The sequence below is a fragment of the Mus musculus genome, chromosome 1 (assembly GCF_000001635.26).
Source record: "Mus musculus strain C57BL/6J chromosome 1, GRCm38.p6 C57BL/6J".
NCBI lineage: Eukaryota > Metazoa > Chordata > Mammalia > Rodentia > Muridae > Mus > Mus musculus.
This window is the reverse complement of record NC_000067.6, coordinates 64,875,634-64,903,252: the sequence shown is the minus strand read 5'-3', so window position 1 is coordinate 64,903,252 and position 27,619 is coordinate 64,875,634. Positions and strand designations below refer to the sequence as shown.

The 27,619-nt window shown below is 43.4% G+C and overlaps 1 protein-coding gene and 1 long non-coding RNA gene across 4 annotated transcripts in view; one reads left to right on the top strand and one right to left on the bottom strand.

Moving 5' to 3' along the window:
• The window catches only part of Plekhm3 (pleckstrin homology domain containing, family M, member 3), a 167,705-nt gene that overhangs the window by 53,572 nt on the left and 86,514 nt on the right, over positions 1-27,619 (top strand). For all 3 annotated transcript variants that reach the window (XM_006495983.4, NM_001039493.1, XM_006495982.2), the window contains 2 exons: positions 10,356-10,501; positions 19,931-20,124. In XM_006495983.4, coding sequence (XP_006496046.1) covers positions 10,356-10,501; positions 19,931-20,124 — 340 coding nt within the window. The remainder of the gene's footprint in view (positions 1-10,355; positions 10,502-19,930; positions 20,125-27,619) is intronic.
• On the bottom strand, positions 6,525-16,399 carry Gm51628. The gene is made up of 3 exons (XR_003947840.1): positions 15,880-16,399; positions 13,437-13,566; positions 6,525-6,608 (listed from the first exon to the last, which is right to left on the bottom strand). It is a non-coding gene; the product is annotated as a predicted gene, 51628 (long non-coding RNA).

Below are 27,619 nucleotides of genomic sequence, written 5' to 3'. Positions count from 1 at the left end.
TGGTCATAGCCCTCCCACTCACTCTCCTTCTCCCCCCTCCATGGACCTTCCAACTCATTCCCCTCCTGCCTTTATCTTCTCTCCCTTCTCTTCCCTCCTTCCCTCCTTCCCTCCTTCCCTCCTTCCTTTCCTTTGTGGCTCAGTTGAGTCCAGTTTATTAGTACTGTTTGTGCCCATTGGGTACAGAGCCATCCATCCAGCAGAGCCAGCGCCATGAAGAAAATGGACTCTCTTTTTCCCAAGCATCCATCAACTGCCAAAAACCTGTCAGCAATGAATGGTTGGTGCTTTGTGAGTGCCTCCCCTATCCATACTGGAATGCTGACTGGCTTGATACTGTGCAGGTCTTGTTTATGCAAACCCAGCTGCTGCTAGTTTCTGAGTACAATAGCCAGGTCATCTCCAGAAGCCAGCATTCAGAGCACTCCTCCCCATCCTCGGACTCCTGTGTTCTTTCCACCTCTCCTTTCTGTGATGGTTCTTTAGCCTGGGGGTTGGGGTGAGGTATTGATATAGATGGCCCATTTAGGGCCGAATGCTAAGCAGCACTTATTCTCATCGTTTCCATTAGTTTATGAGTCTTTACACTGTGTTCCACTGCAAACAGAAGTTTCTCTGACTAAGGTTGAGAACAGCACTAGTCTGTGAGTATAAACATATTTAGAAGACAGATTGATAACACTAGTAATTACCAAAACAATAATAGGTTTCCTCATAGGTTCCATGACCTCCCTACCCATAGATTTTTGTTTGTTTGTCTTTTGTTTTTTGTTTTGTTTTTTGTTTTTGAGACAGGGTTTCTCTGTATAGCCCTGGCTGTCCTGGAACTCACTCTGTAGACCAGGCTGGCCTTGAACTCAGAAATCCGCCTGCCTCTGCCTCCCAAGTTCTGGGATTAAAGGCGTGCGCCACCACACCCGGCTCTTTTGGGAGGGGGGGGAGGTATTCAGTACCAGGCATAAATTTCCTCTTGTGGCCCTGGCCTGAAATCCAATCAGAAAGTGGGTAATCACCCTTGCCATAAGAGTCAGGCCACTTGTATCTCAGGTATTCCGAGCTTCTGGGCTAATATCCGCTTATCAGTGAGTGCATACCATGTGTGTTCTTTTGTGATTGGGTTACCTCACTCAGGATGATACCCTGCAGATCCATCCATTTGCCTAAGAATTTCATAAATTCATTGTTTTTAATTGCTGAGTAGTACTCCATTGTGTAAATGTACCACATTTTCTGTAAATATTCCTCTGTTGAGGGACATCTGGGCTCTTTCCAGCTTCTGGCTATTATAAATAAGGTTGCTATGAACATATTCGAGCATGTGTCTTTATTACATGTTGGAGCATCTTCTGGATATATGCCCAGGAGTGGTATTGCTGGGTCTTCCAGTAGTACTTTGTCCAATTTTCTGAGGAACTGCCACACTGATTTCCAGAGTGGTTGTACAAGCTTGCAATCCCACCATCAATGGAGGAGTGTTCTTCTTTCTCCACATCCTCACCAGCATTTGCTGTCACCTGAGTTTTTGATCTTAGCCATTCTGACTGGTGTGAGGTGGAGTCTCAGGGTTGTTTTGATTTGCATTTCCCTGATGACTAAGGATGTTGAACATTTTTTTAGGTGTTTCTCAGCCATTCGGTATTTCTCAGGTGAGAATTCTTTGTTTAGCTCTACTCCCCATTTTTAAATAGGGTTACTTGATTTTCTGGAGTCCATCTTCTTGAGTTCTTTATATATATTGGATATTAGTCCCCTATCTGATTTAGGATTGGTAAAGATCCTTTCCCAATCTGTTGGTGGCCTTTTTGTCTTATTGACAGTGTCCTTTGCCTTACAGAAGCTTTGCAATTTTATGAGGTCCCATTTGTTAATTCTTGATCTTACATCACAAGCCATTGGTGTTCTGTTCAGGAATTTTCCCCCTGTACCCATATCTTTGAGGATCTTCCCCACTTTCTCTTCTATTAGATTCAGTGTATCTGGTTTTATGTGAAGGTCCTTGATCCACTTGCACTTGAGCTTTGTACAAGAAGATAAGAATGGATTAATTTGCATTCTTCTAAATGCTAACTGCCAGTTGTACCAGCACCATTTGTTGAAAATTCTGTCTTTTTTCCACTGGATGGTTTTAGCTCCTTTGTCAAAGATCAAGTGACCATAGGTGTGTGGGTTCATTTCTGGGTCTTCAATTCTATTCCATCGGTCTACTTATCTGTCGCTATACCAGTACCATGACGTTTTTATCACAATTACTCTGTAGTAAAGCTTTAGGTCAGGCATGGTGATTCCACCAGAGGTTCTTTTATTGTTGAGAATAGTTTTCGCTATTCTGGGTTTTTTGTTATTCCAGATGAGCTTGGAAATTGCTCTTTCTAAATCTATGAAATTTTGATGGGGATTGCATTAAAGAGGTAGATAGCTTTTGGCAAGATGGCCAGTTTTACTATATTAATCCTGCCAATCTGGTACAAGTCACAAACCGCATGAAACTCTAGAATAAGAAAGACCATAGTGTGGATATTTCTATCCATCTTAGAAGGGGGAAACAAAACACCCATGGAAGGAGTTACAGAGACAATGTGTGGAGTAGAGACTGAAGAAATGACCATCTAGAGACTGACTCACCTGGGGATCCATCCCATTTACTATCACCAAATCCAGACACTGTTGTGGATGCCAACAAGTGCTTGCTGAGAAGAGCCTGATAATAGCTCTCTCCTGAGAGACTCTGCCAGTGCCTCACAAGTACAGAGGTGGATGCTCACAGCCATCCATTGGACTGAGCATAGGATCCCCAATGAAGAAAGGACCCAAGGAGCTGAAGGGGTTTGCAGCCTCATAGGAGGAACAACAATATGAACTAACCAGTACCCCCAGAGCTCCCAGGGACTAAACCACCAACCAAAGAAAACACATGGTGGAACTCATGGCTCCAGCTGCATATGCAGCAGAGGATGGCCTAGTTGGTCATCAATGGAAGGAGAGGCCCTTAGTCCTATATAGGCTCTATGCCGCAGTGTGGGAGAATGCCAGGGCCAGGAAGTGGGAGTGGGTGGGTTAGTGAGCAGAGGGAGGGGGAAGAGGATAGGGGAGGGGATTATTCAGAGGGGAAACCAGGAAAGGGGATAACATTTGAAATGTAAATAAAGAAAATAATCAATTTAAAAACAAAACAGGCCGCTATTGGGCCAGTGAGTACATCTTGCCTTGCAGATCAGTATTGTAGTATGCAGGACTCAGCACTGGGTAAGACTACTGATGGAACACAAATACTCCCACGCCCCAACAGCCTACAGAGTACCTTGTGGCACTGTGAAAGTTAGCCAGAAGGAGGACATTTTCTAGTCAGTCTAGCAACCAAAGTGTGTGATATCTTTAGCTATAGGGCCTTACCATTTAGTTTGTTATGTTGAACAACCAAGGACGTTGGCAGTAACCTGTTTTGTTTTGGAAGCATCTGGGAGCAACCAGCTATAAAGTTTTCATGCCCTAGAAAGAGAATTCACTACTAAAGTATTTAAAACCTTAGGAAGGATATAAATTGAAACCTTTGCAGTCTAAAATGGATCTATAATTTTAACCATCTCTTCATATTAGTAATTATAGTGGCAAAAGATTGAGTTTTCCTTTTGTTCCTTAGTTTTCAGATGCTTATGAATACTGTTTGTCTTATAACAAACCACATGAACATACTCAGTGTTATGTGCCATGGTCTTCATCTAAATGTTCAGTGTCTTAATGTGTTCTATGGTTAAAAAGATTCCCTCCTCTTTGTGGGTTACTGACTTGTTCCAGAGACCCAGAGATAATTTGGATATTTGAGACAGGAAAGGGGTTGAGTCAGTGATTGTATGTAGGTGTTTTCAGATTCCTTTATTCTCTGAACCCTTTTTCATTCTGTAAGTAGGATTGCAAAGGGTCATTTCTACCATGCTAATTGAGCTGTGTTGGGTAGCCACTCCTTTCTGCTGTGCAGGATACAATGCTAAGGCTCATGTTTGTTTTGCTTCAACTTTATTTAATGCCAGCTTTACATTGAAAAGATTGCTCATGCTTATATTAGACAGTCCTTCATTTAAACACTGCCTTTATTTTGGCTAATCCCAGGCTGGATAAACAACATCTCATTTATGCCAAATATAGCAGTTTTTTTTTTTAAGTATATATTCAACACAAACTTCTTCTTGTTGTTTGTTTGTTTTTGGGATAGACTCTTACTGTGTAGCCCTAGCTGTCCTGGAACTCATTATGTAGACCATGCTGAACTCACAGAGATCTGCCTCCCAAGTGCTAGGATTAAAAGCGTGCATTACTACATGTCCAGCTCAACACTGACTCCTAACTAGTAGATGGTTATAGACAGTAAGCTAGGGAAGCCACGTTGTTTATGGCTTTACTCCCAATTCTGGACATTTCTTTCTTCAGCACCTGATGTAGGGTAGGGGTCAGACCCAGGACCTTCACCCATTCTAATCAAGGGCTCAACCACAGAACCACATCACTGGTCTTTACCACCCCTAATACTTGTACAATACCAAGTCATTGGACCTCTGCTTCATTTGGGAAAAAATATAGTCTCAAGAAAGTCCAGGCCTTGAAGCCGCACAGAGCTTTTTAACATAGAGCTTGTTTATGGCAGCTCACTGGATCCTGCCAGGACACTGCAGGGAAAGCAGGATAGAGAGCCTGTTCCACAGCCTGGTCGTGGACATTGCATTCTGTCCAAAGCTATGGAAAAGAGGCTGCTGGGAAACTCTTCAAATTCCCGTCTGCTTTTCCCTTTCTCTCAATCCCTTTTTAAGGCCCGGGTCTTGTATATACATACTCATGTGATCCTCTTGCTTCAGTCACTGGAGTGTTGGGATTACAAACACCATGATGTCTTAGGTAGGCTTTTTTATGTTTTTGTTTTTTTCTGTTTTTACAGAGAAAATGAAAATGTATTCTCTTTGTCTCATTCTTCCCTTCCTGTTTTAGAAGCTAGGGTCTCTAAATGATAGCCCAGGTTAGCCTTGGACTCCTTCCTGATCCTCCTGCCGCTTCCTCCCAAGTGCTGGAATTACACACCACCACCCTCAGGCGTTTTCTCTTCCCTTTTTGCAAAAGCACTTACTTCTCTTTCATCTTCTTGTTCTATTTCTTATTCTTTAGGGCATTTCTACCTGCTAAATATAAAGCAAAATACTGCCATGACCTCATGGAAGTGTATGCATGCTCATGTTGCAGGATAGACAGCGGCTTGGAATAGCTAGCACTTCCTTGGTGACATAGCCTCACCTAGGAATGGGCCCAGCCTCAGCTCTTCTCCTTCCCTGGCAGGCCTCTGGGAGCCCTGGTCTAGGGTAGGCAACATAAGTTGACATCTATTAAGCAAGGAGAAGGCTGTTGGCCGCTGCTCAAGACCTCAGCCTCAATAACTCCATATTGCAGCTGGCCAAGCTAAGTAGGTACATTTGTGAGAAGAAAGATTGTGCTTTGTGGAAAAGGATGCCAGAATTTCTGTTCCAAGCCTAGATAGACTCTTTTGGATGTCTTAGTAAAGACTGTTTGCGAAATGGGCTGTATATGCACCAAACAGGGTTCTGGGTAAATGGTAACATTTGTTTCCAAAGGAGTATTAGGGGGAGCTAAACTCTCAGAGTTGTGTTCATTAAAGATGTGAAGTGGGGTGGGAAGCAGGGGAAAAAGGCCAGTGAGCTCTCTTGTGAAATACTTTTTTGTTCTTATGAATTGAACACTCTGAAAAGTTTCAAAAAGAACCTGGGAGAATGCGTTTGCTTTGATCTGACATGTAGAGTGTCCCCTTCCACAAATGCCCTTGAATTTAGAAAGTTATTGAAAATCTGTTTGAAAGTACATAAAAATATATGTAAATAAGCCCTAATTAGTTATTTCAATTAATTATTGTCTGTCTACTTTTCAGCTCTATTTTCCCCCATAATGTTGCTTTTCAGGGTCCACTTTTGGCACTCTTGAAAAAAATGTTTCTTAACAGTCATTTTTAAGAAAGCACACTTTTCCCCTGTTGAAAACCACACACACACAATGATAAATTAAAATCCCAGATTGTGCCTGTTTGTGAAGAATTGCTTCAGATGTTTTCAGTCCATGACCTGCAGTATGACAGTGAAGGAAATTTCGCTGTCAATCAACAGAGCAGGGTTTCCTTCTTGAAACAAATGATAGGTGCTGCCTGGAAGACAATAACTTTATATCAGGTCAGTAGCCTCTTATCTTCCTCCGGACCACCCTGTCTCTTTCAAAGGAAAGTACATTGAAATCAAGGCTAAAGAGCTTTAATTCTCTCTCAGCTGAGCAGGAGGCTTCCCGGTAGTACTGAGAGCTCTGGGGATCGCTGAGTGTAGAGCTCTTGCAGAGCACGTGACGATCTTCAGTTCCATCCATACTATGGGGATACACACTTCTAGACTGGGCTCAGGGTTCTTTTCCACGGTGAGGTTTAGAAATTTCCATAGTGATGACCAAGAACTGGAACTATTAGTTTTGGAAGACATGACAATATAATTTGCACTGTCATTTAGAGCTTCAAGGGACCTTAGAGGTCTTTGAGAACCCAGGGAACCAGCCCCAGCCTTTATCCATCAGAGTCCCTGGAAAGGAAGGGAAACATGCTCATGAGAAATATGGATTTGGGGGTCCTACTCCATCTATACCAAATCAGAATCGTGTTGGGGTGGGTTCTACATTTGCCACAAACAGCTAGAAAACTTGGATGCTCACTGAATTTGACTGTCCGCCGATCTTAGCTATCCAGTTTATTTTATTATGAGGAAGTAGGCCTAGAGAGTTGGATGGGTCAGGTTCACAGCATGCCCTGGACAAGAGTGCTCCCCCGTGCTCTAGCTCCCAGGGCTCTGGATTAGCACTTCTCTGTGCACCAAGTGTTCAAAGTAGTCTCCAGCATGCAGACAGGTGGGAAACGACTTAGGACTGAGGGGACAGCACGATCCACAGAAAGCAGTGAAGGCTCAAGGACCTTCACTCGGGTAGGAGTTACAGTGTTGCCCACGTCTAAACTAAAACCCCAGAGAGCCTTAGCTGCGTTCTCTCAGCCCTCTTCCTTACCTTCTGTGAGCTCAGAAACCTGTGTGGAGCTCTGAGAGTGCTGAGCTTGTCTCAGTGGCACATGTAGTTGAATATCCACTTAGGGCCTGTGTGCCCAGTTGAAATAATAAACAAGTTTAGACTATATGTTTTCTTATGCATATTTCTGCATGCAAATTTGTTTCTTAAAATGTTGCATATATATGTTATAGGACATTGTAGTAAAGTCATTAAAATTACAGACCGGCAAGCCTATTAATATCTATTAGTATCTAGGAGATGCTTACTAGTATTTAATATACACCAAACAATTGGAATCCCAAACTTACCTAATTAATTTTTACAGTTTTCTGTGGTGGGAATTTGCCTGTAGCGATGATCCTGATTGTGTTGCAAGGTCAGTCACCTCCTAATCCATTAGGAAGATCAAATTCTGTTCTGCTTACTGCTCTAAGGTGTAAGTGGGACTTGGGAGAATGGAGCTGATAAATAAGGCAGACTAAAGTCTCATACAATAGCCAACTCTATTCAGAGCATCAGACAACTTATATGGAAAAACATGGTTTTCCATAGAGGCATAGAAGTAAATGACAATAGCCATTTGTAATGGTAATCTGAAGTAAACCCTTCCTATCCACTACACCTGGGAAGAGTAAACAAACACTGTCTAAGAACAAGTCCAGGGTTATAAAGAAACTCGGGCCACAAGTTTGTGTCTTGGTTTCTTGGAGTTTTCTCAAAGCACTCAGAAGTCTTCTCACACATTCTTGATTGTGCTCTGCCACTATGTGTTTTCAGTGTTTACTCAGTTTGACTGTCTGCTAATTATCAGGAGCAGGAACGGGCTTTAGAATAGGCACCACATTTTAATAGGAATAGGAATGAAAGCAGGCTATTTGAGGAGGCAGGCAACAAGGTTCAAAGGATCAATTTTGGGGAGGGGTATAGGAAATCAGTCCTTTATATGTAGGTGTGTTGTATGTGCCAGAGGGTTCCTAGTTCTGCCCAGGACTATCGTGCCTTGACACAAACATTTATTGGTTGTCTACTATGTGTTAAACTCTCTGTTAAGTGCTGAGGTTAAAAAAATATATCTGAGAAGTTTACAGTCTGCCTTGCTGGAGAGGCCCATAAAAATGCATCACAGTTGAGGAGGCATGTGCTCAATGCCAGGTGAATAAAGTGCAGCAAGAAGCATCCTGGTTTACTCCCCAGGACGCGACAGCATCTCCTCCAGCAGATAGACGCTCCTGTGGCCCTCATCATCTGCCCAGAGTTTCTCATTCCTTGGCCAGCCTCAAAAGTGGGCCCATCATGATTCTGTTGCTACTCAGAAGTTAAGAAAGGATAATAATTTTAAGAACTACAAGAAGTGGGGGGGGGGGAGTGGGGGACTTTTGGGATAGCATTGGAAATGTAAATGAAGAAAATACCTAATTTTAAAAAAAGGAAAAAAAAAAACCTAGGAGAAGATCTACTTATTGGAGTATGCCACTAGGAATTTTATGTTTTAGTCCTCTCTGCTGATAGAAACAGGATTAAGTTCTCAGCACAAGGATGTCCCGTGAAATGGAATGGCGATTAATGGCATCTTATTTGTGATGGAAACTTTTAGCTTTGTGGAATTCTCACAGAATTTATGTGGATCTTTGTAGGTAGGCAGTTTGTATTAAATAAATGTGGTTTTGTAACGGTCGTGGGTTTTTAACACTGATTGCCACATTATCCATCATCGCAGTCATCATCATCACTGGAGGAGTAGCTCAGTTTTATACTTAGGTCATGAACTTGTGTCAGATCTCTCTCTATTTCTGACACCCAGCCGTGAGGAGTGCCACCTCATGGGAAGGAGTTCTACAGTGAGAGATGTAAAGACACCTCAGAATAGCGATGCTGCTTGCATAGTATTCATCAGCCTTGCTGGGTCTCTGAGGGGTAGGATGCTTGTGCCAGGGTTTCTGTGTTAATAACAGGAAACCAAGGCAACCTGGTGTCTTTGGGAGCAGGGCCCTGGTTATTGCCAGGTGCCCTGACAGTGCCTGGACAATGCTTATAGAATCAGGAAACCCCCAGGAGAGGAAAAGGGCACTAACGGTCAGTTCCCTACCAGCAGCCAGTGGCCTTGGTAGCTGGCAAGGCTTGTTGAGGCAGCAAGCACTGAAGGCATTGGGAGAAGCTGCCGTGTCTGCTGTGTTGAGGGTGCAGAGAGCACACTGGGTTTACCCGGTGGATGTGGAAAGCTCTTGGGCTGGAATAAGTAGGTTATGTATCCAAAGGAGAGGCATAGGAAGGAGCGCTGCAAAGGTAGAGCCAGTCAAATCCAGACTCCTTACACTGACATTTTTCAAGCAAAGAAATGCTGTGTGTCGGTTTGCGGTCATGTCGTCACTAGACCAGCTGACACCAGATCCAAGCTCTACCTTTGATTTGCTGAGTAATCTCTCATAACACATTTCACATCGAAAAGTCCTTCCTTTCTTCCTCTCTCTATCCCTACCTTCCTTCCTTTTCTTCCTTTTATTGTTTTAATTTTTGTCTTGGTTTAGTTTTGATTTTCTTTTTGTGGACAAAATGTCAAGTCACATAGGCTAACCTCAAACTTGATATATAGCCAAAATGACCTTTAACTTCTGATCCTCTTCCCTCTGCCTTTGAAATGTCTCTAGATGCGTGTGCCACCATATCACAGTTTTATGCTTTGCTGAGGGTTGAACTTAGGGCTTCTTCTATGCTCGGCAAGTTTGTCACCCGCTGAGCTATATCCCTAGCTCCTGGTCTTGTTTCTTTGAGACCGGAGCTAGCTACGTTGCCCAGGCTGCTTGGAACTCTGGATCTTACCATGTAACTGACACTGGTCTTGAACCCCAGATCTGTGCCCCAGGTTCTGGGACTGCAGGGGTAGACCATATCCCTGGCTCCAGGTTTTTCATCAGTAAAAAGAGGTCTCTTTTCTCAGAGATGTGTGTAAGCCAAACAAACCTATATTAGAAGCTCCTGGCTAAATATGTAGTATGAATTAGTTTCTGAAGAAGAAGGTGATAAAATAAAGGTAGCGTTGTGGAGAAACTGCTCCCTGGGAGCCATGTGCAGAAGAAACTGAATCAGAGAAGACTAAGGACAAGGTTCTAGTTAGGTGACACAGTGTCTGTTCTTCAGGAGGTCAAGACTCTCAGGCTTGGAAGGAGGGGACACATGGGTCCATGTGCTGTCTGCAGCTTTTCTTTGCTACAGGCGCCATTGAACTTAAGGGTTGTAAGCCTCAGCAGTAATAGTCTGTCTTTTGCCTTGAACAGGGTGCCAGCGATCTATTGGTCTCTCTAACGGAAAGGCCAAGGTGTGCAATTATAGCGGGTGGTACTACTGCAGCAGCTGCCATGTGGACGACAGCTTTCTCATCCCAGCACGCATAGTTCACAACTGGGACACCTCAAAATACAAGGTAGGTGCCAACCTTGGGTACACTTAATGGTGGCAATTTGGGTGTTTGTATATTGTCAGGTGGATTTTAAAGATAACAGAGGCAAATTTGATTAGATAGTATTATAAAAACAAAACAAAAATAAAAAACAGGATCTCACGTTGTAGTTCAGATTGGCCCCAAATTTACATTCCCCCTGTCTCTAGTTGACAGAGTTGAGCTGACAAGACACATCCCATCCATCCATCATGCCCAATTGTACCACCAGACTTTATCTAATGCTTCTTACCCATCTCACTGTTTAAAGAGTTTTTTAATTATGATTCTTAATTTCTTTCTCTCTTTCTTTCTCTCTTTCTTTCTTTCTTTCTTTCTTTCTTTCTTTCTTTCTTTCTTTCTTTCTTTCTTTCTTTCTTCCTTCATTTTGGGGGGAGGGGTTTCAAGACAGGGTTTCTCTGTGTAGCCCTGGCTGTCCTGGAACTCACTCTGTAGACCAGGCTGGCCTCGAACTCAGAAATCCGCCTGCCTCTGCCTCCCAAGTGCTGGGATTAAAAGCGTGTGCCACCACTGCCCAGCTGATTCTTAATTTCTTAATTTTAAAATATATGTATATCTTTTGATCTATTTATCTGTCTATATAAGTTTTTGCCTCTAGGTCTTGATAATTAACTATAGGTGTTAAGAGAATTCTGTAAAGTTGGAGGCCTCTCTTGGATTTTTATTAGAAAATGAAGACTGAACATGCCTCTGATCTCTGGAGAAGACATTTGTGACCCAAAGTATTTCTTGTGATCAAATAGCACTGATTCAGGTGAAGGCCAGCCAGTCTTCAAGCACGTTCAGCCCTTGGAACTGGAATTCTAGGAGAAGCCATGAGGACTTCTGAGTAGCAGTCCCCTGAAGGAAGAGTACAGTTAGTGATCCTCAAGCCCTTAGCAGAGCTCCTGTTTATTAAAGAATGGGAGCTCATGGGAAATGTTGGGATAAGCTAAGAGCTTTGCACAATAATGACTAGCAGATAAGGGAGACACCCAACTAATATGAATAGCACAGTTGTTAGCTGTAAAATGTAAGTCAACAGGGGAAGAGGAACACTCAAGACATGTTGGGTCATCCTGATGTAAGAGGGTAGAGAGAAGAGGGGCAGCAAAGGGTAGCAGGAGACCAGCGGTGAATGAGCAGTGAGGTAGAAGGAGCCCAGGCAACCTGACAAGCCATGTGAAGAAAGCGCTTCCAGATGAACTGTGACAGATGCTGATAGGTCACGAAAGATGAGCCCTGAGGACTGACCATTGGCTTCAGTCATGTGGAGGTAATTAGAAACCCTAATGAGAGCAGACTGAATGGAAAGGCAGGAGCTGAGTGAGGTCTGACTGGAGCGGGCTCAGCATAGAATAGGAAGAAAGAAAGAAATGACAAGAATAGGAGAAGTTTTACTCAGAAGGGAAGAAGACTATGGGGAGGGACTCAAAGGGGAGCGGGGTCAGTTGGGTTTGACTTTTTGTTTTAATAGAAAAAAATAATAGCATGTTGGTTTTTTTAAGCTGGTGTGAACTCCCCAGGAAAGAGGAGAGAGTCTGGAATAATGAAGTTGAGAGGGAGAATGGCATCCTGTAGACAGCAGGGGAGTTGGCCAGTGGCTGAACCACAGAATGAGAGAAAGGAGTCTGAGATTGTGGGACGGGTTGGAAGCTCATGGAAGTTCTTTCTGTTTGCACCAGTGGTTTTGGTCAGATTTCTTGGTTTCGATATGTGTGATTTTTAAGAGATTGAGTTTCCATCTGGGTTTCTCTGGAAACTCTCTCCTGCTAATAAGGAAAACTGGCTGATAAGGAAACAGCTCCATCAGCTTACCTGCAGGCTTCTCTGAGCCGCATGGTCCTCAGCCATACTCCTCTTACAGAAGGTTTATTCTTCTGCTCCAGTGTCAGCCTTAGCCCTCTTTTCCCCATCATGGTTTTACCAACTCTGGTGGATTGGTGTTAATTAGACATCTCTCCAAAGAATGCCTCAGCCCTGTCTCGAGTGTTTGGTTAGTGGGAGACAAATTCCTTGAACTCTCCCAAGCTTCAGTTTGCTAATATATAAAATGAGCCCAGCCTGTCTAGGTTCAAGTCTTGGCTTTGTCGCTTACTGGCGTGTGACCTGGGTAAGTTATTTAGGCTCTCAGTGTTTTAGTTTTCTTGTTTAAAAGATGAGGATAATATCACCTTAAATATTCCCACTGGTTGAATGGCTGACATATGTGAAGATAGTAGACTGGTGCCCAGCACACGTAAGCACTGTGCTTTTTTTGTAATGCACACATTTATACTTGAGAGTTGTGTGGAGTAGGTTATTAAAAGAAAAACACAAAAAGGTTGGTGACTTGAGCTCTCTCAGGGACCCCGTCCTCTTGTTTGAGGGCTAGATAGATGGCTCAGTGGTTAAGAATGTTTAATATTCTTGCAGAGGACCTGAGTTCAGTTCGCAGCACCCAAGTCAGACAGTTTACAGCTGCCTGTAACTCTAGCTCCAGGGGACATGACACCTTTTCTGGACCCCTTGGGCACCTACACTCACACGTGTACATTCTTCCACACAGACATTTAATTACAGTGTTGTTGGTGATGGTGGTGGTAGTAGTTTTTAGTTTAGTTTAAAAAGAAAAGCACTACCAATGGGCTGGAGAGATGGCCTAGCTAGACTCACAATCAAAAATGTAAGAAATGGTGTGATCAGTACTTACAGAATGGGAGTTAGTACTCTCATCTCCACCTTATTTATATAATTAATTGCCTGCTATGTGTTTTCTCTGTGAGGGTGGGCTGAGGAGAGAGGTGTGGCTTAGCACAATTGGTGACACACACCAACTATGTAAACAGAAGTGGCTGTGAATGACCGAGAGTGAAGCCTATCCCATGGGCACCTCAGACTCAACACTCCCTACATTCTCCATGGCCTTCATCATACTCACCAAATGCATACTGCCTGCAATTGCAGATGGAGATATTCATAGTCGTACGAATGGCCCCATATCTCCACTGCCAAGCATAGAAGACATCCTTGATTATTCCCTCTACCAGTGTGGGAATGGTACATGTGTCCTGGCAATACAAGAACCAAGACTTAATTTTAACTTGAGGTCATGCTCTCAGCCCCACTACACACATGCTCTGAGGACTACACACATGTTCTCAGGAGCAGTCACACAGAAGTTGGCTGCCTTCTAGTGGTACTTCTTCCCTTACTTCTGGTCCTAATGGTCTTTACCTCAGGTGCATTTCCTACTCAGCCATGTCTTATTTTTTCATCTTACAATAGAGGTAATAGTAATATGCCATAACGCTGCTCTTTACTTGCATTAGTCACAGAAGGGCCTAGCACAGTGTCCAGTGTATTATAAGTGCTCAATTAGTGCCAGACCTCCCCATAACTCTCTTCAGAATTAGTACAGTTCCCTTTGCAATCTCTAGTCCCTCTCTGGTTCCCTTTCCACATCCATTCCCACTAGTCTCTTCCTTCCTAGATAGAAAATCCCTTCTATCCTTTTGAATCCCTATTCTACCAGCCTGGCTCACATCTCTTGGCTTTCTTTTGCCCTCACCTAGCCCAGCAAATCCTAAAACCTGACTTGAACTTTATTTTCTCCCCTAATTCTTTCCTTCCTCTCCTAGACAGTTATCATGGCCTCCTTCTGTATCTTGTACTTGACACTTCCAATATAGACTATAAGTATATTATTCGTGTGTGTATGAGATAAAAACATATGTAGGGAGGCAGGCTGGCTGAGTTCACTTTACATTAATATGCTTGGAGCAGAGCTTTAACAGCTAACACTGAGAGAGGTAGACCTGGCCCTGTGGTTCTCTGAAAGCAGAATGCCTATTAGTCAATGGAGCAAAAGTAAAAAGGAGGCACTGACAGCAAATAGCCAATGCATGCATAGTTCTTGAGGGCCATGGCTGTTCACAGAGAGCTCTAAAGACTGCAGAAACTACCAGTCTAGCTGGTGCTGAAGGCTGGGATCTTTCTGTAAGATGGGCCATCTTGTAGTGGTCCTTAAATAACTAGACTTGATTTGAGGGAATAGGTAGCTCATTAAAGATATTTATTAGGTACACTCACTTCATTCACGCTGCACATGAGGAGTCAGATCTCTGCTTCCCACATTCTCAGTGGACCAGGGACAATTTTACTGCAGGAACACAGCCAGTTGATTTTATCTGGATCATCTGTCACTGGCATTGAGGAACTATATTCCATTTAGTCCAGCATCTGTCTATCTTTGCTCAGATACCAGGAATTAGCTTAATGCTCTTAATTGTGAGGATCAATTTAGACATATCAGTTTCTAAATCCAGACATCGTTCTGTTAGATCTGCCTACTGTCCTTAATAGCAACTACGTGACTGCTTGACTACCCGTTGAAAAAATGGTTTTGCAGAGCAGAGTGAAACTGTCTTCTTTAGCATTTCCTGGCTGCCCTCTGGAGTATCAGTAATTGTAATTACTTTCAAAAGCAGGATTGCATCCATTTCTGGTGTTTGTGCTACGGACTGAACTGGGCTTCATGGTTGGAGGAGTTAAACCTATCCTTAAATTCTATAGCCATTTTCTAATGAAATTCTCTTTGAAGGTAACTTTTCTGCTCCCCATTCAGACCAATCAGACACAATTCAAAATACTCAACTCTCCTACCATTTCCCCATAGTTATGCTTTAAAGAATGTTTTGTGTGGTCCTAGCCTGAATATTCACATTCCATTTAGTTAGGGGTTTTCCATGTTACACAAGCCTATCTCTCCATCTTGAGAGGCATTCAAGACAAACTGTTGCCTCTAGCTGCCTTTCCTCTTTCTTCATTATTGACTCTAACTGTGTTTAAACTTAGAAATAAAACCAAACTGTTAAAATTGTGTCTGAAGTAAGTGTGGTTCAAAGGGAACGTGGGTCCTGCCCTCATGGATACTTTTACTTCAGTGGAGTGGGCAAGATATTAAACAACTACATAAATACAAAACTGACTTTGGACATGAAATACTTCTGCATGTTTGTCATTGTTTTAGAGTAGAGCTCAAATGTGAGCGTACATGCCAGCACAGCCTAATTGCATCATAGTCTGTCTCTGTTTGCAGCCTACCTGCCTTCTGACAGGAAAGAAGGATGGAGGAGGGACAGGGAGCACTTCTTTTATAGAACAGTGAGCAGATAAGTTATGGCAGAGTAATTAAAAACTAAAGGAACTGTGACTACAGACTATAGACTACAGAGCACAGAGCAGTGTCCAGAGTTCTGAGTCCTGGTTCCACTCTGCCATGACATGACCATAAATAAGTCATCTGGGGTCTCTAGACTTGAGTAAATACAGACAATGAATTAATTCACTGTTTTTCAAAGTGGATTCTGTGCAATACTCACAAGTTTGGCACTCGTGAGTAGGGCTCTGTTGGAAGGCTACCATCTTGGTGAGGATTGGAAAGAGCCAATGAGTTTACAGCTTGGTAAGAGGAGACAGTGAAGTCAGAGAAGGTTGTTCTGCTTCCAGTTGATGAGTGGAGCATAGATCAGCCTTTCTCCCATTCTTCTGCCCACAACACGACTGGAACCACACAAAGCCGTCTATACTGAAGTAGACTGGAGAAGGAGATGGGTTAGGCAGGTAATCCTTAAACTGTCCTGTCCATACTGAAATAGGCTTGAGGAGCGGATGTGTTAAGTAGGGAATCCTTTCCCCCTCTCCTCGTCTTCCCCTTCCCTTCTTATTCCTCCTCTCCCCATTCTTCCTCCCCTCCTTGTCATTACTGTTGAGCTCCATTCTTAACCTAACCCAAGCAAGTGTCTAGAGTTTGGATATGAGAACGTGTTTCATTTTGAATCACCGAGAAAGTGCTATGTAGTCTATTTATTTTCCTAACACCGAAGAAATCTTTTCTGTGGGACTAGTAATCCTGGGAATATAGATTGAGAAAAACTGACTAGATTCTTTTTTCCTTTCCTTGTTATGCTAAGATCATGCCCTCCTATGTTTTCTCTGGCCTTTTCCTCCTTTAATAAACCGGGGTCCTTAGCACCCCTGCATCACTCTCAAATTGCACCTGTGGTTGACTGTTTATTTCCTTTGCCCATTACTTCTTTACCCAGCGCTGTTTTGTGGGTGAACATGCCAGGACAGTATTCCAGAATCCTCTCTCAGAATTATGCAAACCCGAGCAACATCCAGTAATTGTACAGTTAAGAGGTAGTTGTTACATTATGACAACATGCATGCTGTGTTCAAATCTGCAACTATTACACTTAGCGTTCAGATTACTTGTGCTCATTTGTCAGTGCATGTGCGCACTCACAGATTTAGTAACCATTAGTTTGTAACTAATTTCATTGGGATTGTGCTGTCCTTTCTAATTCTCCTTATTGTGATGAGGAGGGGACATGTTTCTACTTGGGCTTCTTTCCTCTTAAGTCATGTATACTGCAGGGCTGTGAAGGCAGGGTCAGCTCACACACCTCAAGAGCTCAAGGAATCAGAAACCTAAGCACAGTGCTGATGTTGAGCCCCTGTGACATAAACTGTTCTGTTTATGCAGTACAAGAGCAATGAGACCAGGTATAGTAGTGCATATGTCTAACCCGGTGTTCTAGGCCAGTCTAGGCTAGCCCATAGTTCATACTACAATCCACAAAACCAACAGTGAAAGGAGAAAAGTCAGACCTGAAAGTTGTCCTCTGACCTTCACTGGTAAGATATGGCATGAAAATGTTGTCGTCCCACCCCGCCAATCATCCACAGCTGCATACTCACACAATAATGATAAATAAATAATGCAGAGCACTCTGGCATTTTTGGTTTTCATGTTTTGGTTCGTAAGGGCAGTAGCTCAGCTACTTATTGGGACACACCTGGTGTTAAACTGTGACTCCATGTTTAGATTAGCAGAAGAAGAAACTCCTACCCAAGAACACCATTGACGTCTTCTATTAGGTTACTAAGAGTATAGCTTCTTCCTTAGGCCAATTCTCATTTAGAAGTTCTTCTTTTTGGAAAGAGCTTTTTTATGATAGAGGATTTGAGTGTTAAATCATCTTGCCAATAAAGGGAGGAAAACTTTGAGAGCCCAAGGAATCAGAAGGAGATTAATTATGAAGCTCTGTTTTGCATTTATTTCGTGCCAGATTGCAAGTTTTCCTAAAACCTACCTTACTAGTCTTTGTGAATGGAATGGAAATCAAAGCAATCTGGGCTCTGAAGACTTCAACCATGAGCTCAGCCTTGTTGCCAAAAATGGCTGCAGCAGCCAGGGATGTGTTCACACACCCAAGCAGCCAGGGATGCACTCTGTGGGAGGAGAGCGCACTAATAAATTGGGAAGGCAGTGCCTTGCCTTTACTGAAGCCAGCTCTGTTTCTCTTTTTCCTCATATTAGTTTATGAACGCTGCTATCAGTAGCTGCTGTCCTATTAGTGTCCCTGCTTTTACTGTCTCTGTAAAAGATTTTTTTTCCCCCCCTTTGCTTTCGGGCTTAAGTAGCACCTGAAGAGAGAAGCCTTTTAAGGCCTGGGAGACTGGCCAGTGCCCTTTGTCCTTCTGTTCACCTACTAAAAGGTAGCATTGTTAACCTAATTCAGCAGGGCCCTGACTCAGTATAAACACTGTTCTGTACCCCAGGAAGACTAATTGAATTGCACAATACATCATTTTTTAGCAACAGTTTCAAGTGGATTGTACTTCACTTCCCTGGACACCATCAGGCTTGTTTTCATCATTGAAAATATATAAGTGCAGCTGATAGTTAAACACAGTAAATACAACATGTAACTCAGTATTGTCTTTCTGCATGGAGCTGGAGCCGAGAGGAGCCTGAGGACAGGGCCATAGCTGCTTTGTTCTTCACAGAAAGCCCAGCCTGCTATGCTGTGTGGCATGTGCTCCTGTCTTGGCTTCACAGATGAGAGGAGAGGCTCCTGCACTCTGGTACCTTGTTGTTTCTGATCTGGTAAAGCAGCTAAAGATCTTGGCTAATTCTGGAGCTGCTTGGAGCCTGGATTTTCCGTCTATTAAGCTCCTTTAACTTTGTCGCTCTGCAGGACATCATAGGGATAGACCACACAACAGATATCTCAGAAATAATTGCTTATAAGCATGTGCATGCGCGCGCGCGCGCGCGCGCACACACACACACACACACACACACACTTTAAGAAATGATGCACTTCCATAGCCCTGAAGGAAATGTAAACTTAGATGGGAGCTTTCCACTTTGAGAAGATGGTGATCCTGAACATGCTGATTGTGTGTAAGTAGTAGACTTTTAATAAGTGCATAAGAGCCTCACATCTGATAGTCACACTCCCATAGTGTATGTTGAGGGACTTAGTGGTTTTGTCAGGCTGTGGTTCCCTCCTCACACTTCCCTGGCCACTCTGTCCATCAGATGAGCTTCCACTTATAATTCCAGACCTAGATCAGTGTGGATTGCTTCCCCAGGCCTGCCTGGCTCCTTGCCCCTTCCCCAGGAAAGCTGATTCCCCTCACCGAGCTTCCTGTGAGCCCTCTGTGAGAGCAGGCTGCATGTGGTTTTGTTTTGAGTCGTTATCTTTCCTACTAAATAGCCACATGAGGGTAGGGCTTGTGTTCTCCTCCTTGGTAAGCTGTTGCTGTGGGGCGGAAAGCATCGTGGCTTTGCAGTTTTCTTCTCAATGAACAAATGTTTATGTTAGTGCGGGATCCCAGCCTTGCTTCTGGAGACAGTTATTGGGGACTTGTGGAGAGGCTTACTTTCCATCAGCGGAGGCTGAGCCAGCTCTCTATGACACTGGCAGATTCCATCTGAGACTCAGCAAACAGGCCTGGAGAGTTCAGTCACACACACACACACACACACACACACACACACACACACACACACACACACATACATATATCCGTGTTTACATATTTATACAGTTTTTAAAGACTATGAGGGTTTTCGTTTGGTTGGTTTTGGTTTTGGTTTTTTGTGAGTTGCTTGTTTGTTTGTGTCTTTTTGGCATATTGCTTGAAATAATTACAGAGCTGTAGCAAGTTGAAGAGACAGGGAACATTTGAGTATCTTTCACCAAGTTTCCTTCTTGGTCACATCCACCTTAGTCCATCACAGTAGGATATATAACAGTAAGCATGTCAGAAGCATGATATATAACAGTAAGCATGTCAGAAGCATGACATATCTGTGAGGTCTGTGCCATCGCAGGTAAAGGCTTATTTAATCACTAACATGAACTGTGGAGTTGATGAATTCCTTCCACATTTGCCAGTTGAGCTTCTAGAGGTAAGAAGAGAAGCTATACAGTGTTCAGCTCTTCAGTGGACCTCTTCCCTTAGCAGTGACCAGCAGCACTACGTTCGTTGTCACTGTGTGGTTTCTAGGCAAAGCAGACAGATGTGGAAGGCTGGGTGACTCGCCAGTGCTGACAGCCAGGGCTTGTTTCGCAGGTATCCAAGCAGGCCAAGGAGTTTCTGGAGTATGTGTACGAAGAACCTCTGATCGACATCCAGCAGGAGAACCCCATGCTGTACCTCCATGCTGAGCCACTGGCCACCGTTGTACGGCTTCGACAGCGGTTGAAGTCACTCCGGGCCTATTTGTTCAGCTGCCGGGCAGCAGTGGCGGAGGATCTGCGCCGCAGGTAAGTCATCAAATGCCAGCTCAGGAAGCTGGTCAGGTGCCCCCTGAGCCCCTTTCCAAGGTAGCCCTTCTCCAGTCTTTATGTCTCCCGCCACCACCAGACCACCTCTGTCCGTGGCTCATTTCAATTTCTCCTTTGTCCCCAGTCAGTTGAACCAAGCAAAAGTGAGCACCACTGCTCAGCCTTCCCTGCCAGTGTGTTACCCTAACCCTGTGGGGTTTCACAGACCATGTAGGCAGGGGTTAGTACTTCTCTAGGTTTTACTTGTTGCTTATACGTAAGCAGGAGCAGGCCTGAAATATTTCACAACTGAAAAGTACTTTAATGGGAAAAAATGCAAATGACTATTCAAATCTTTTCTTTTTCTGTACCAAAACATATACTAACTTGATAACTGCTGCAGGAGGAAAGCATGGCACTAAAGCACACAGCCCAGGCGTTTGCCTTTCACCTTGCGCTTGGTGCAGGCTGCTCTCTTCCTGTAACTGAGTCAGTTCATAGTTCACAGAACACACAAAACCAAGCCAAACTCAGATCCTTAAAATGCAGTTCAAATGTGCTCGCTCTTACAAAATTCCTTATTTTACAGTTGTTTATTATGAGCAGTTAAATTCTCACCTTTGGCATATACGAACCAGTTTATACTTGAAGTAATTGTTGGTGGCTTGCATAAGTCCCTGAAATACCTTTTGATTTTTTTTCATTTTAATAGAAATGACCATCAGCATATATTAATCATAGTAAATGTTTCTGGAAGCCCACCTGGATAAGAGCCTTTGGAAAGAATCAAAACAATAGAGTTTACAACTTCAAATTCAGTTAGATCCAAAGAAACTGACATGACCCCAGGCATCTGAAGAAGACATTCTAGAAAGCATTAACTATAGGTAGTGAAAGGTACATGCTATGCAAATGAGCTCTTATGAAATAATAATGAAGAAGCAGATCATGGAGCAGAGTGCTTTCCACCCAGTCACCTAGATGTTTTTCTTGAAAGCAGTAGAGACTTTCCTTCATAGAAGCTAGACAGATTTTAATTTAGAAGCTCAGAACTTTCCTGGGGGCCTAAGGGTGGCTCAGCAGTCAAAAGCACTTACTTGTGTTCCAGAGGGTTTGACTCATCCAACATGGCAGCTGACAACTTTCTGTAACCCCACTTCCAGGCCATCCTATGCCCTCTTCTGATGGGCTGTTCACGCACATGGTGTCCATGCATGCAAAACATCCATACTCATTAATTAAAAAATAAATACATCTCAAAAATTTCTCAGGACTGTCCTTGAAGGACAGTTGAATTCTATGGTTCCAATTCATTTAGCAACTGAATTAGATAGAAGCAGCATTTCTTTTAGCCCTCAAAATATTCTCATTTGCTACTTCAGTACTTCTGGATTTGTTCAGAGCTTGTGTTCCTTGTGCCTGTAGTTGTGGATGATATGAAAAGCTACACATGGGAATCCTATTGGATACCTTTCCATTATAATATTTAGCTTTGGCTAAAGTATCCCAAATACGGCATGCACTTGGAAGTTAAATAGAAGGGCCCTCCTCTTATGGATGCCTGGCATTCTCCACTCCAGCAGGCTCGTGGTTTGCCACCATGTACTATGCCTTATAGCCAGACCAGCAAGAAAGAAGTGGAAGTTTAGGGCAAAGGCCTTAAGAGGCTAGTCCCACAGCCACGGGAAGGAAGACAGCAGTCCTCTTCCCTTTCTTCATTTTTGTCTTACAGACTTGCTCCCAGCCATGACATAAAGCAATGCATAGCATTCTGAGGGCTGGAAGGACAGTCAGGGAAGGAGGAGAAGCACACATGGGTATTCATGCCAGTTGAGACCACTGAACAGTGACTGAAACCAGTCACCTACTAAGAGTGAGGAAGATGCTTTCTAGTTCGTTTCTCCTTGATTCCCTGTTTGTCCCTTATCCACCTGTCCAGGCCTACAAAGAGTTTGAATGGATAAATAAAAAAAAATAACTGGTCAAATGAGTCAAAATATTCAGTCAGGCATGTCTCTTGGGAAGGCCAGGCTACCCTAAGGCATACAGTACTGTTTTTACTTAAGTCTTTTACCTTTCTGCTTGCATCAATCTTGAAGCCTTTTCTTGATAAACTCCAATTTTGCTACATTGAAACATGTGTAGTGCAGTTTCTGAGATAACTGTTAAATCTTTCCTCTCCCAGAACTGCTTAAGAACCTTTATAACCAGTCTAGCCAACATCACTCTTCCCCTCTCCCGTCAAGCCTTTACATTAGGTGAGTTATTAAAGTTCATATAAGGGGTTCAAAGTTTGCCCAGTGTAGCTGAGTGTATTGTTCTACTTTCTCTCATACCCTGTACTTCAAACAAAGACTATTGTTTAACTCAGGTTAGTCACAGTAGTGGGAATGGAACACGTTTGCAAAACTGAAGCATTCACAACAGTGCTGGTCCATAGGCGCTCAGTATAGTATTATTGTTATTAATAGTGCTTTCATATCACATTGTTCTTACATCTGACTTCAAAGACCTTTGATAAAATGTTCTACTTAAAAGCCAGCCCTGATGTTCTCTCTGTCAGAACTAATGCAGTTCTGCTGCTGTCTGAGGAGAGAGGCACACAGGGAAGTGTTGTAGGAAGAAGCTACCTGGTGTCCAAGCACGCCGGACGCATCTGAGTGCAAGCAGTGAGATACTGTGTCCTAGCGGGCCTTACAAGAAGCCCATTCTTCCTTGTTTAGTTTTCATTTTCTTAGATTCTCTACACGTAGGTATGTGAAGATGATGTTGGGGTTAGTGCATGCCTGAATCCCAGGACTTAAGTCGGTGGAAGTAAAAAGATCAGAGTTCAAGGTTATCTTTGGCTATGTTGTATATTCCAGGCCAGTCTGGGCTACCAGAGATTCTGTCACAATAAAGTGCAATAAAAATAAGTAAACTAGTATTTGGTGACTGGGTGATGAGGCACACACTAATAATCCTGCATTTATGAGGCTAAGGGAATAAATAATCTGTAGCACAGAGTCAAAGCCATTCTGTGCTACGTAGAGAGAGTGAGGTCCACCAGGCTGTATTGCAAGACCACGTCTAAACAAACAAACAAACAAACAAACAGAAAAAGCAGGGTGGCCAAATGGGTAGAGGCACTTATTTCTAAGTCTGATAACCTGATTTTGATCCCCAGAACCTACATGGTAAAGCAGAGAACCAGAACCTACAAACTTGTTCTTACACTTCCAGGCTCCCACGGCACAAACGTGTGTGCACAGACACACATATACATGAAGTGAATTAAAAACCAAAAGGAAAAAGATAAGTACACTAGGGATAAATAGTATGCTCACAGCTTTCTTTTTATAAGGGAGGGTATGTGGACAGGGTTGGTCCTTTTATAGTATTTCAAATCTTTGTGACCTTGCTGAAATATGACTGTTTAATGCAATAATCTCTCAGACTTTCTGAGGTGACAATACTTCCTACAGTAACCTGAATATAATTCCAACTCTGTTGTCTTCTGTGTGTGTAAGCACAGCTGTAGTCATGATTATTACCTATGCCACATGCTAAAATTCCCATTTCCAGAGCCACTTTACACCTGTCCTTTCATTTTTATAGAAATGAGATTTTTATAACAAAATGAACCAACAATATCTTTCATGATGCCAAGCTCACTCACAGCATGCATTTTAGGTTCCTTTTTTGAGCAGAGGATAGAGCATCTCAGGGCAGGGGAAAGGCACTGAACCAGTTCGAGGAGATGAGTACCCTTAGACAGAGGGAGGTGCCAATGGGCAACAGGGCAACAACAACAAAAATAGCAGAGGATGCGGTTCCTAACTAGTTACAAAAGGCATTTTCTTCCTGCCTGGTTTTACCTCAGAATGAGAGTGGTCATTAATCACCAGCAAGTAGGCCCAACATGCTGAAGACCTGTCAGCACCATATAAACAGAGTAAAGCAAACTGTTAATATTGCTGTCGCGAGAAAACTGGAAACAGACTGATTAATCGTATTGGCGCTTGACCGCCAGCGAGCCAGCGTGGGTCTCTGCCTTATTAGGGAAGTCACAGTTTGCTTTTAGGCCCTTGTTATTGTGACTGTACGGTTTTCATCCTCACTGGTCTTGTTATTGTTGTTTAATGGATTTCTTGTTCTTGAATCTCTGCTGCAAATCTTGACTGGCAGCACTGATTAGTTTAGAAAGAGTCGGTGTCTTCATGAAGCCTGAAATGTTTACAGTGCTGACAGTTCCCTGTTTCTGACGACTCCCAGATGGTGACCCACCCTGCCGAAGTAGCTAAGGCCTTGTTAACTTTTTTTGTTAGAAGAGTTATTTATCGTGTCCACACATGATGGTGTGTGAAGAACTCTGGGAAATCTCGGCAGTGTCAGGAAGTGTGGGATCAGTAGCCATTAAGGGACATGCTTTTGAGGGACATAAAGAAGAATTGCCTACATGCTCAGCTAAACTCAGGTCTTGGAGGATGGGTGTGAATCAGAAGTACCAAGAGAGGTGCCTCAAAAATAAACTTGACCAACAGACCTGTTCTATTTGGCCTTACAGGGATGGCTCTGCTAAGCTCTGAAATGGCATATTTAAAGAAGGAGTTGCCCATATAATGCACACATGTGCACACATACACAGAGAGATGCACACAGTTGGGCATGGTATTGTGCTTCTGTAGTCCAGAAAATCCTAGGGAAGACGACACACGTCAGAGCCAAGAGAATCCTTGGAAGCTCACAGGCCAGCCAGCCTGGCATATGGCAGAAGAGAATAACAGACAGGAGGCCTCCTCATCCCCCTTCCCCAAAGAGAAAGGGGGAAGAACTTTTTACCCTAGGTTGATACTTCAGGTTTCCTGTGGCCTTTAAAGACACATGCTCCATGATACACATGTCATCCTTACTGTCTGTACTTGGAACTTCACCTGGAAACTTTGCTTTAAGATTCACTAGGAGATGGTTACAGGCTTCCTTTACTTTTTGTTCCTGTCACCCGTTGGGTCTGGCTTCTCATCACCTGTTTTTCTAGTTTGCTAACTGGGACTCCTGTCTGCCCTGGGTCCCCTGACTAGTCCAGATTACAGCCATTCAGCCATAGAGTAGACTGACTAGACTGCAGCATATCATAGCACGCCTGGTTGGCCATCTGATACCTGTGACCTGGCCATAACCTACATGTATAGCTTCATCTTTCACTTGGCACTTGGTGGGTCGTAGACACCCCAGTCAAAATCAAATGTTCATTTCCTTGATAAACCATCCACCGCTCCCACCTACAGGCCACTCTAACTCTAGGTGACCTCAGACGCTTCCTCTTCTTGTCTTCGTTCAGTGATATCTTCCAACAGTGATCATCTGGACCACTCAGTTGATGCTTAGGTGCCTGGGTGACTTACATCTCTTCAGGCTCCTTTCCTATCTTGCTGACTCCTGGAAGGCTCTGAGAGGACAAGATTCTTCTGCTCTGTCTTGGAGACTAAGATAGAAGTGTGCATCAGTTGGTTGTACAACAAGAGCTTATGAATCATTAAAGTTATGTCATCTCATGTTTTTCAGAATTATTTACAATTATTGGGATTTTTATCCATAAGAGGGACTTTCCCAGAAATCTATATTTTTCTTTCTAGCAGTCTTTGAGGCACACAGGTCAAAGGAGGAAAGGACAGAGCCAGAGAGGCTCTCTGACTTGCCAACAGTGAAAGGCTGGTGAGCAGCAGAGTCCAACTGGAGCCATGTTTTCTCATCGTAGATCACTGCTTCTTGCCTAATGAATGATAGTGATGTCTGGAGGTCTCCATACTCTCTTACCATGTGTTTTAGACAAGGCCTTTCTATGTGGCTGGCTCACTGTGTAGACTAGACTGACCTTGAACTGGTAGTCACCCACCTGCCACTGCCTCCCAGATGTTTACAGTCACTCCAGGCTCATGCTCCTGAGAGGACTCTCTTTCATGCCTCCTGAAGACTTGATTGAGGTCCTTTAGAAGAGTGTGAAGAAAGATGAAGAGGTAGATGGGAGGTAAGATGGCTGGCTGGTCCAGGCCTGGGATCGGCAACAGGCAGTCGTTCCTGGGGGGCCAGGCAGGACAACTGGCTTAGTGCCAGCAAATGCTTTTTCTATAGGTCACAGTTTGCCAGACCTTTCTATTTTCCAGACCTAGATACTTAAAATAGAAGTATAGCAGTATCCACAGGGTTGCTTCAAGTGTACCTCTAGCCAAAACAGATACTAAAAACTAATTATTATTTCTCACTACCATTTCATATAAGAATATAGTAATACTAAAAAAACACAAAGGCAAACAGCCTCAGAAGTCAAACACATTTTAAAAAGAAAATCAATTTTAAAAGCTTTCTAGTGTATCTGTCGCCCTCACCCCACCCCATTTTACCTTAGACCACCAAACACATCACCAACTGTTGGACAAGCTTTTCTTAAATCCTATGTTTCTCTTGTGAGCGCTCGAATCTTTGGGTTCTGGGAATTTTGCATGGCTGCTTGAGTATTTCCCATAATCCCGTGTGAGTTGGGTCTTGATATGTCTAGTAAATCTGAATGGCCACTGTGAAGTAAACCTGAACTGTTCTTTCCCGTGCTGCTTGGGGGCAATCTACACTCTCAAGCCTGTGTTCCTGGTGACTCAGCAGTGCTGGGTCATGTGTCAGGAAAGGAAGTTAGGCCTATTGTTTTAAGTTCCCTCTCTGACTGGTTGTTCTGCAGCAGCACACTGACTTGACTTTCGCCTTCTTCCTAATTCTCCTTTTCCTGTTTCACATTTTATTTGAATGGTGAGTATATCCAGGGTGAGTTCCCACTGAAATGTTAGTTTTGCTAAGCAATGGGCTCTTTCTGTCATGAAGATTGCCATTTTTATTAACATTATCCCGTCAAACTCGTATCTTGGCCCCTTACTGTTTTACCCAGAGCTACTCTGCTTTTCTAGTGAGGTCACTGAAGTGTGAAGCTAAGTGCAGCTGGTGAAGGGGTCTTTTCACTTTTAATATCATCTCAAGTTTACCTACGTCCAAACCAAGCTCATAAAATCTCTGTCCCACCTCCTATTGCAGACTACCCGCTTCCTATATCACTTAAGAACACCTCTGTTCCAAGCCATACACCTTCCTCTTGGCAGACTGACAGCTTCAACCTCAAACCATGTCTCCTCTTTCCACTGTCAGTGCTACCACCAAGGTCCAAGGCTCGGTAGTGTTCTTCTGGACTATTGCAGTCACTGGTCCCCTGCGGCAGTCTGTTCTTAGGATTCTGGCTGCAGCTAATGTGCAGATTAGATGATGTCACTTCTGGCCCAACTGATGTAATAACTTTACCTTTCACTCCGAGTCGAAGCCAAAGCTGTGCACAGTCTTATCCCCATTAGTCTCTGTCTCACCTCCCACCACTTCCTGCCTCTGTTCCAGTCACACTGGCCTTTCTGCTGGTCCTTGATCATACTAAGAGGGCTCCTGCCTGAGTTTCTATACCACCTGCTTGTTCTTCTAGGTCTTT